Genomic DNA, 11,148 nt, shown 5'->3' with positions numbered 1-11,148 from the left:
CAAAATGGTAAAATAGTAAGCTCATAATTCAAACTCATATATTTATAATAAAATATTAGATATTAGATTATATTAGATTAGATTAGATATATTAGATTAGATTATATTAGATTAGATTTGTTAAATAATTAAAATTGAATAATGCGTCGAGTTAACGCGCGGCCATCATCTACCTTGTTTTTATGGAAATTCTTGAAAATTTTGCTTTATATAACACAACTAACATATTAAATGAACAAAGAACAAAATGGACACCGTTTTTTCTTCTTTAATCTCTGTTATTTTTCCAAAATCAATGAATGTATCTTCATTTATCAAAGTTCAGATGTTAATGGCACACTCCACTTCTCAAAGTCTTGAAATGTCCAAGAATCCAATATCAATCTCAAAACAAGCAGCCCTACGCAAGAGCAATAAACTTCAGCCACTCGAAATCATCTTTAAGTCTTTAGATGATCTTATATCCAATTTTCTGGACTTGCCCCTTCATCCTATCATAGACCCGAGCCATGTTTTGTCCAGGTACTTCGCCCCGGTGGATGAGCTTCCTCCCACTGTATGTCAAGTCGTGGAGGGATCCCTTCCGAGTTGTTTGAACGGATCATACATCCGCAACGGCCCGAACCCTCAGTTCATTCCTAGAGGACCTTACCATCTCTACGACGGCGATGGGATGCTTCATTTGATCAAAATCTCGCAAGGGGAAGCTACGTTTTGTAGTCGATATGTCCAGACGTATAAATACGTGGTCGAACGAGAGATAGGATACCCAATTTTTCCTAGCGTTTTCTCCTCGTTCAATGGATTCAGAGCCAGCATGGCACGTTGTGTCGTGGCTCTAGCACGAGGTATAACGGGGCAGTTCAATCCTCTGGTCCATGGCTTAGGAGCTGCGAACACGAGCCTGGCTATGTTCGGTGGCCGTCTCTTCGCTCTTGCTGAGTCCGATCTTCCGTATGAGATAGAAATTACGTCGAGCGGAGACATAACCACCCTTGGCCGCCATTTCTTTCATAATACCAGTCGGCAACTCAGAATGACTGCTCATCCAAAATTCGACCCAGAAACGAGAGAAACATTTACTTTCTCGTACGACATAAACCGTCCATTTTTGACATTTTTCCGGATCAATCCCGACGGGAGAATACAGGCAACTGTTCCCATCCTTTCCCTGGAAAAGTCGTCGATGACTCACGACTTTGCTGTTACAGAAAACTACGTCATATTCCCTGATTTACAGATCCAGTTTAACTTGAAGGAGATTCTGAGAGGAAGGTCGCCTGTGGTAATTGACCCCTGTAAAGTTCCCCGAATCGGGATCATGCCTAAATATGCAAATGACGATAAAGAAATGAGTTGGATTGTTGCCTCAGGATTGAACATTTTACACGTGGTGAATGCGTGGGAAGAAGACGGCGGAGACACGGTGGTGATGGTGGCGTCTTATGCGGTATCAGCTGAGCAGGCGTGGGAAAATCATGATTTGACGCAGTTCAGAATGGAGAAAATTGTGATAAATGTGAAGGCCAAGAAATTGAAGAGGCATCCATTGTCCACCAAAGTTCTTGAATTTGGAGGTGTTAATCCAGCGTACGCAGGAAAGAAGACAAGGTAATTACGCATTGTATATACTGATTAGAAAACATGAGGAAAAAACATAATAAATATTATTTAGACTTAAAAGTTCTTTTACGTACATAAAATTTTGACGCCAACTTAATTCATTTATGATTGTAAATTTTTGTTTATAAAAATTAAAGGCATGGTTGCTCAATGTACGTCCTTAAACATAGTCGAATGTATCACGTTTTGGTATTGTAGTGTCTGAGCGGATGTACACTTCATTTTTGCATCTTCTTCAAAGATGCCTCACAAAATTTTTGCTACTGTTTGGGCTAAAAATAATTATTTAATTCGAAGCCCAATGAATGTAGAAATTAATTAAAAGCCCATCAAACGCATCGGGTTGATTTTTAAAACCGATCACGAAACACTGAAAAAGGAGGAAGATCGTGGGAGGAGAGGTTGAGATCGTGGCATGAAGAGCGGGGAACATGGCTCATGGGGGAGTGGGAGGAACCGCACAGTTTGCAGAAAGAAAAAGAGGACATCGGCGACAGAAAAACACACACAACTCTACACAGACAAAAATCTGCAAAAAAGCTCTCTGCTAAATTTACAATCTTCAAGCAATAGTTTTTCAAGCTTTTCAGTATATTTCTAGCGTCTTCTCATTTTAGATTTCAGCACAAGTTATTATATTTTCAAGTTTTGATGAATTCTTACAGTTTTGTAAATTCAAAATCATGTCGGGGGTTTATTTGCATCGATTCACAATAGTTTTCTTCATTTTGGCATTGCATTTGTTTTAGGAGACTATAACTGACGGTCGAATTTAGAATTCACGTCGCTTGAATTTTTAGAAGTTAGATTTTTATCATTTTACACAAATCGGTGCATTTTCGCACCTGGCACGCCCGCAACACCAAATATTGTGCAAACATATTTTTGGCACGCCCGGTGGGACCATCACTATGCCGCCAAGGAGAAAAGAAAACGTCAATCAAGGGGATGGGGAGTCTCAACCAAGCCAGGAAGAGATTCACGCTCCACTGACAGAGCAGCCGGCCGCTACGGCCACTGAAGAGCCAACCAGGGAGTTGGATTTGCATCCAAGTAATGTTCCAGAGATGTATGCTCATATTTCAAACCGTTTGGTTGAAGAACTGACTGCTATAAAGATTGAAGAGATCTCAGTGGCATTATCTAAAGCCATGTCTGACTGTTTAAAAACTCTACTGAGTAAACCGAACCAGTCTACCCGAGGGGAGCAAAATACCACTATCAAAGAGACTGGTCAGGGAAGTAACCAAGTCCATGAATTCGACCAGGGAGTTGGAAACTCAAGGGCTGGCGATCCTCGCCGCCCGGAGTTTACTCATCCAAATCAGCCAGAAAGAAGGTATACTCCACCTCACAAGAGAGAAGAAACCTTAGGGGGGAGATCTCATCCATATCCACGCGCTCATGGAGTGGGGAGCTCGAAACAACCAGTTACTCAAGTGTACAGTGTGACAAATCCTCTGTACCAACCGGGAGCTTATGATGACATATCCCACATGGATCATCAAGGAGTGGATGGGGGCGTACCAGGAGGTAATTTTGGTTTAAATGTAGGGTTCCAAGCTCGGGGGGCAAATTACTACCATCACCAACTCCCCGCTCGGAACATGCACGGGATTGATCCAGAAATGGTGAAAGAAGCTGTTCAAGAGCTGTATGGGCCGGCCTTGAAACAAATTAGCCGCCCAGAGTTCCACAAACCTTATCCAGACTACATAGACATTAATAACCCATATCCAAGGGGTTATAGAGTTCATGATTTCAGTTTGTTCTCCGGGGAAGATGGCCAGTCCAGCATGGAACACATAGCCAGATTCACCATTCAATGCGGGGAGTTAGCCAACTTGGAGAACTTTAACAATCTAAAGTTGCGGCTATTCCCAAATTCCCTCACTGGAACCGCATTCGCTTGGTATGCCTCACTCCCCAGAAATTCCGTGATGAGTTGGCAAGAAATGGAAAGACAATTCCACATTCAATTCTACAGAACAGAACCAGAAGTGTGCATTGCCGACTTATCGAGAGTCACTCAAAAGAAAGGAGAGTATGTGGAATATTTTATCGACAGGTTCAAAAAGATGAAGAATAGATGCAAGGTGTTCTTACCGGAGACAGAGTTCGTGAAAATGGCACAAAAAGGGCTGGATTTTGAACTAAGGAAGAAATTCCAAGGAATGGAGTTCAGGGATTTCTTCGAGCTAGCCGCCAAAGTGGCTGAATACGAAGAACTCTTGCGGGAAGAGTCGTACAAGAAGAAAACTACTATGGGGTCTTATTATCAGGAGGTGGAAGAGGTGGCATTGGCAGAGATGCAATCGGCCGGGTCTTGCACAGTTCCGCTGCTAAAAAAGAAGCCAACAGAGAAGAACAACTCCCAACTCCCCAAAGACATGCAGTATACATTCGATGTATCAAAGACCGAAGAAGTTTTCGACTTCTTGGTGAAAGAAAAGTTCATCACATTCCCGCCTGATCACAAGATGCCACCTACAGAAGAGCTGAAGGGACGAGAATATTGTAAATACCACAACTCCTATAATCATGCCACCAAATCTTGTTGGGCGTTCAAGAACATTTTGCAAGATAGAATTAACAAGGGAGTTGTGAAATTCCCCAACAAACAAGAGTCTATGGCGGTGGATGATGATCTTTTTCCCCCGGTAGCTTTGGTTAATGTGAATGTGACAGATTTGAGGGATCTTCTCAATGAGAAAAGAAGCCGATCCTTTGCAGTGAAAGACCGGGTAATCAAGAAATACTGGATTCCAAAGGGTCAAATGTTTGAAGCACCTGGAAGGCATAGTGCCGATCGAATGCGCACAATTCAACCAAGTTTCCCCAGAAATGTTGGTGAAGACGCGGCCTTTAGGCCGAGGAATCAACATTTCCTTGAAAGACCAGTGGTGGAGAAACAATGGTTTAGAGGGGAGTCATCTTGCAATCATCGTCAAAGGTATTCGGACAGGAGAAATGCATATGCATTTGAGTCACGAAAGGTGGAAACTAGAAAATTATCAGCTGATCAAGGCAGAGAACGGCGTTCATACGAAATCACAAAAGGAAAAATGATTGAGAACAGTGGAGTAAAGCCGAGATACGTTCTTCCAGCCAGAGGGGAGTTCAGTGAGTCTTGGAGGGTGGCCCAACACAAAAAGTTCCCTAGGCCACCGACTAGGACACAAAAGAGACGACTTTTGAGAGAAAGAGCGGTGGCAAGAAGAGAGGAGTCCGCTAAGTTGAAAAATGAATCCACAATTGATGTTCCAGTTTCCAGGGAGCCAGTTGGGAGTAAGTCCAAGTTTGGAAGATCCGCTACTGAGGATAAGTTTGTTGAAGATGATGATGATTTGTTAAGCGAAGAAGATGATCAAGCAAGAAAAACAATCAATTTTTGTATTGGAGAATTTCACATCACTGTGGATTGTGCCATAGGAGTGGTGATATTACCCGAGAGGTTTAAAATGATGGAAGAAGCGAGTGGGGAGTTGATGCCCCAAGGATCAATGCAAAAGAAAGAGCATGCAAATAAACTCCCTGAAGGGAGTCCAAGAGTGATTATCAAGGAAGATCACCCGAATAAGCCTAAACAAGTAATACTTGAAAAGCCTACACCGGCCATGACCAAGCACATAAGGCCGTTGTACATCAAAGCCCACTTGAATGGGAAGCCAGTGTCTAGAGTGTTGATAGACAATGGCTCGGCGGTAAACGTTCTCCCAGTAAGAATGTTGAAAAGTCTGGGCAAAAATGAGGAAGACTTGATTCCTTCAGAAGTTTCGGTTGCTGCATTTACAGGGAAAACTACCAAAACCATTGGGGTATTCCCCGCTGATGTTACTGTGGGGAGTATGTCATCTTTATGTGCATTTTTCGTGGTAAACTCCTCCGCCAACTTCCAAGCATTGTTAGGCAGAGATTGGATCCATGCAAACCAGTGCATACCATCCTCAATGCACCAGATTTTGTTATTTTGGAAAGGGGATGACGTGGAGGTCGTAGAAGCGGATGGACGGCCCTTTCAAACAAGTGCAAGTGCAGTGGAGGCCAGATATTACAATGGGGATTTTGGGCCTATCAAAATTCGTAGCAACAGCAAGAAAGAAAATCCGTTGTACATGCAAACACCAACTCCAAGCTCGGTGTTGGAAAGAATCCTCAAACCTACTGTTATCGTGCCGTCTAGGCCGATAATTCAGCCGCTGATTGAGGAGATTGATGGTTGATTTGAAACAGAAAGAAAGAGAGGTAGCTGCAACCTCTATATGGAAGGCGCATGTGCAGCAAGTACTGGACAAAGTAGTGGGAGAGGAAGCATGGGACACCTATGGAACCGAGGTTGTCCACGAAGAGGAATACGAGGAGGATTAACTCCAAGTTGATGAATTGTTGATGGCGCCATCTCAAATGGAAGATGGCCAACACGAAGTGCAAGACCCGTTGGAAGATATCAACTTAAGAGAATTTGATGATCCTAAGATGGTATATGTGAGCACATTGCTGGAAGAAGGAATTAAGCAAGATTTGATCAGCTTGTTAAGGGAGTGAGTAAAGAGAACAGAAAGGATAATATCCAGCGGGGAGTTGGCATTTGAGGCCACTTTGGCATTGTTTCGAATAATTAAAATCCGAGTTCTTAGTAGCTTTCATTCTGGTTGGAAGGAAATTACATGGGATGAGATTTCATACCACCAAAACATGGCTGGAAAGAGTTCCGGAGAATGAGGAGTTAAAGCTCACCAAACGAGACAACAACGATGAAAGAAGAAATAAAAGAGCAGAATGAGAACACTGTGCAAACAACAGAAGAGTATGGAAGTTTTGCTTTAATATAAGAGTAGGCTTACTGGCCACTTTTGTATACGTGTAGTTCGTTATTTCGAGACGTCATATGATGTGAGCCTCGGGGCCACTGATGTAAATATCCATTGTTTATGATTCAATAAAGAAACTGATAAAATGAAATCGTCCAGCAGACCACTTTCATCATTTTGGAGGTATCTTGTTTCATTAGGGAGTCAGGTAAGGAAATAAAAGCAAACAGAGAGGCTCATATTAAGCAGGGAGTTGACCTTTGGAGCTACTTTGGTATGCCTATGTTCTTTATTACTTACATATTGTGAAATATGGATAACAAAGTGGACTCTATAGCCACTTTCAGGGCCACAGTAGCTTTCGTGCTACTTGAAAGGAAGTTAAGTATGTGGGGAGTTGGCCTTATGGCCACTTTTACGTAAATTTGATTGATGTTTTTATTATTCTTATGTTACGAGGAATCATTGATAAGGTAGGCTATACAGCCACCGTATAAATGATTGATTGCATGTGCAATGACAGGCTCGTGAAGTAGGCCTTTAGGCCACTTAGAATATGGCAAGAAAGACCACACTGAGCGGGTAGTTGAGCTCACCGAGCGGAACAACGAATAATAAAGGAAGAACAGAACAGAACAAGGGCGCTATGCGAGCCACAAGAGGACCCAGAAGTTGACTTTGGAAGAAAAATAGGCTGACCAGCCATTTTTGTATGTTCTAGCTTCATGTTCATGTTGTACGATTTTATTTGAAGTAGGCCTTAGGGCCACTAATGTAAATATTTTTTGGTTATGATTCAAAAATGACAACGATCGATTAAAGTTGGCCAGTAGGCCACTTTTATCATACTGGATCCATTGTGTTTCGATAGCCAATGAAGGGAGAGAATAATCTCGAGGGGGGAGTTTTAAGCTAACATATGGTTTTGATTGAAGCTATTGAAAATGAGTTGGGTTAAGTGAATTAAGAACGAATAGAAACTCCTTTCCAACATCCAATACACAACACCCCATACAAATCCACCTTCGTACCACACCCATCACCCAACAACCACAACACCAAACCAACAATCAACAGATAAGAAGCGAAGCCACCGCATGCAAGAACAGTAAGTAAACGTGTATGCGGGAAAGGGGTCCAACTGAAGTGCAAATGCATATACGTGTATGCGGGAAAGGGGTCCAACTGAAGTGCAAATGCATATACGTGTATGCGGGAAAGGGATCCGACTGAAGTGCAATGCATAATGTTAGGAGCGAGGGAATCATCTTGAGTGGATGCAACATATAAGAGCATATAAGAGCACATAATAGTCGAGAAATACATGTGTCAAGAAACCTCAAATGACACAAATGCTTAAGTGTCAAATGCACCAGGGAGCTGAGGCCAACCCATGGCCAATCTCAATCCAGTGATACCTGTTATGAGCAGACATGCAATACAAGGAAATGCTAGTGGATTTCGTTTGGGCAAATTCACAAACACCGTTAAGGTTTGATGGTGATCAAATTAATGTATGAGTTGACTTGGCTACAGAATGGGAAATCGACGACCCAAAGATGGCGAGGGAGGAATTGGGACCTACAGCTGAGCCAGCGAACGCGTAGGGGGGAAAGTCGGAGGCGGCAGCTGGTATAGAAAGGGAGCGCTCGATTCAGATGGGCGCGCTGGAGAATGTTCTTGAGCCATTATCGACTCCGCCGCGACCACAGCGTAGGGGTAACGAAGGCAAGGGAAAGGCGAACAAACTCCAAGAGATAACAAGTTCCGATGACAGCAGGGAGTGAAGTTGGACGCGTCGGAGAAGAACCTTGAGCCATCGTTAAATCTTCGGCAACAACGGTGTGAGGGAAACGATGGCGAAGGAAGGGTGAACGGGTTCAAAGAAAAAATAATTTTCCAGCGGCAGCGGGGAATGAGAGCAACAGCGCCGAGCGGGAAGAAAAGATAGAGCCAAAGATTGGGGATTTGAATCTGAGAAGAAATTGGGCGTGAAGAAATCCAACGGAGAATTGGGCTCGGCCCAATTTTACTAGCCACTTCACGATAAATGCTTGTGGGCCGTTTCGAATGAATGAATTAAATATGGCTACGTACAAGCATTTTGGCCCACGGGCCAATGCTTGCGGGGGGCAATTGTTTGGGCTAAAAATAATTATTTAATTCGAAGCCCAATGAATGTAGAAATTAATTAAAAGCCCATCAAACGCATCGGGTTGATTTTTAAAACCGATCACGAAACACTGAAAAAGGAGGAAGATCGTGGGAGGAGAGGTTGAGATCGTGGCATGAAGAGCGGGGAACATGGCTCATGGGGGAGTGGGAGGAACCGCACAGTTTGCAGAAAGAAAAAGAGGACATCGGCGACAGAAAAACACACACAACTCTACACAGACAAAAATCTGCAAAAAAGCTCTCTGCTAAATTTACAATCTTCAAGCAATAGTTTTTCAAGCTTTTCAGTATATTTCTAGCGTCTTCTCATTTTAGATTTCAGCACAAGTTATTATATTTTCAAGTTTTGATGAATTCTTACAGTTTTGTAAATTCAAAATCATGTCGGGGGTTTATTTGCATCGATTCACAATAGTTTTCTTCATTTTGGCATTGCATTTGTTTTAGGAGACTATAACTGACGGTCGAATTTAGAATTCACGTCGCTTGAATTTTTAGAAGTTAGATTTTTATCATTTTACACAAATCGGTGCATTTTCGCACCTGGCACGCCCGCAACACCAAATATTGTGCAAACAGCTACATACCTTTTTTTTTATTACTATTTACTTTTTTTTTTAATACTGCATAGGCATATATACTCGGCAATGTTAGAAACTCCAGAGATGTCAGTAGGGCTGGTGAAGTTAGACCTATCGATACCAGATTGTGACGATTGCATTGTGTCTAGCCGGTTATATGGACCAGGTTGTATTGGAGGTGAACCAATTTTCGTGCCAAATGATCCTAAAAATCTGGATGCGGAGGAAGATGATGGTTGTTTAATTACTTATGTGCATAATGAGAACACAGACGAGTCGATATTTTTGGTGATGGATGCCAAGTCCCCGGATCTTGACACTGTTGCCGTCGTTAAGCTTCCACGGAGGGTGCCTTCAGGGTTCCATGGAATATTTGTGCCTCATAATATATAAACTTATAGGATTTATATTTTGCATTGATCATTATATATAGACACATAATACTAGTGAGTGAATAACACAAGTTCTAATAACCTTTGTCTCATATATTAAAAATAAAAATTTAAAATGAGTTTATTATGTGTTTACAATAGATTTATATAGTAATTTGGATTAATCATTTTCGTAAAACGGAGACGAATACGAAGTAGTTGTTATAAAGATTCATTGTACAGTCACGCATGTGTGAACCTGACTCGAGGCCTGACACGAGTAAGATATATCAGATATAAGTTGATAGATTTTATGGCTCTAAATGCGGTGGTCCCTCGAGTAAGATATATCGGTTACAAGTTGATAGATTTTATGGCTCTAAATGCGGTGGTGGGATGCATGAAAGTAGTCGAAGCTGGGTTATGTTTTCCGTAGTTTGATGTTATTGAATAAAATATATATAAGATCTAACATGTGACAACACTGTTTTCTACTGTCATAAATCATTCATAATCACGATGATCCAAATCGTATTTTTTCTCCAAAAACAGGGCCAATTTTATCTTACACCAGGTGAAGTACTCCTTTTACTTTTTTTTCTTACGCGTGTCTTTTTTTTTTATTATTATTACATTTCACACTACTTTAACCAAAATCAACCAAACTAATCATTAAACTAATTTCGTTTAGTATATATAATATGTGTTATATCATTATATTATTATTATTATTATTATTATTATTATTCTCAAAATTTAAAACTTAATATTTTATATTTAAAAATTACGTGATATTTTTTTTGATAGTAAAACTTTTACGTTTGAGGTTTGATATTTTCATTTCTATTATTCTTATTTTTGTGGTAGAATCATATGAAATGTAAAAAATCAATATTTTAAAATTTAATTATCATAAGAAATTCTATGTTCTACCCATTTATAAACGCTAATAAAATTATTGTAGCTATTTTTAAATGCTATACATATATATATTATTTAGTGACATGGAGTAAATCTCCCGAAGTAAGATAGAATTGTCCCAAAAACAGGTCCTTGTCCAAATCTTATCTTATGGCCCAAAAAGAAAGTTTCCTGATTCTTACAGATTTCTCGTTCATTTCAATTATAGCGACGTTTTCGATTAATTAATTAAACATGCATTGATTGATTTAATTAGGATCGGAGTAACCTTTTTTTTTTCCTTTTTTATTATACAACAAATAATTAGCTTGATATTTAAGGTGCAAGTGGCATTATCACACTCGACTACAAAACAACAAGTTTTGTGGTGTGTCAGCCATGAGTTACGAATCGAGGTTTTGGGCCACATTACGAATATACATGGAAAAATTGAGGATTACCGGTGCATATCAATGGATCAAGATCCTTTACTGTGGGGAACCCCAGTAGAGAGTGATGTTCACAATTAAAAAAATTTTATTTTTTAAAAAATTGATATTTTTATAATTTAATATTTTAAAATCAAAATTATATTTTTTATATTAAAATATGTGATTAATAATATAATTTATAGTTACAATTTTATTTTTTGTTACAAATATATATTGTGGGAGTAAAATGATGCAT

General features: G+C 40.3%; 1 protein-coding gene across 1 annotated transcript; it reads left to right on the top strand.

Moving 5' to 3' along the window:
- The first annotated feature begins 219 nt into the window (after nucleotides 1-219).
- On the top strand, nucleotides 220-9,700 carry LOC140825109 (probable carotenoid cleavage dioxygenase 4, chloroplastic). The gene is made up of 2 exons (XM_073186649.1): nucleotides 220-1,611; nucleotides 9,241-9,700. Exons 1-2 carry the CDS (start codon nucleotides 248-250, stop codon nucleotides 9,581-9,583), a joined length of 1,707 nt encoding a protein of 568 aa, XP_073042750.1. The 5' UTR covers nucleotides 220-247; the 3' UTR covers nucleotides 9,584-9,700.
- The last annotated feature ends 1,448 nt before the right edge of the window (nucleotides 9,701-11,148 follow it).

This window comes from Primulina eburnea, chromosome 3 (assembly GCF_022965805.1).
Source record: "Primulina eburnea isolate SZY01 chromosome 3, ASM2296580v1, whole genome shotgun sequence".
Taxonomy (NCBI): Eukaryota; Viridiplantae; Streptophyta; class Magnoliopsida; order Lamiales; family Gesneriaceae; genus Primulina; species Primulina eburnea.
The sequence above is the reverse complement of the archived record's forward strand: the minus strand, read 5'-3'. Positions and strand labels throughout refer to the sequence as shown.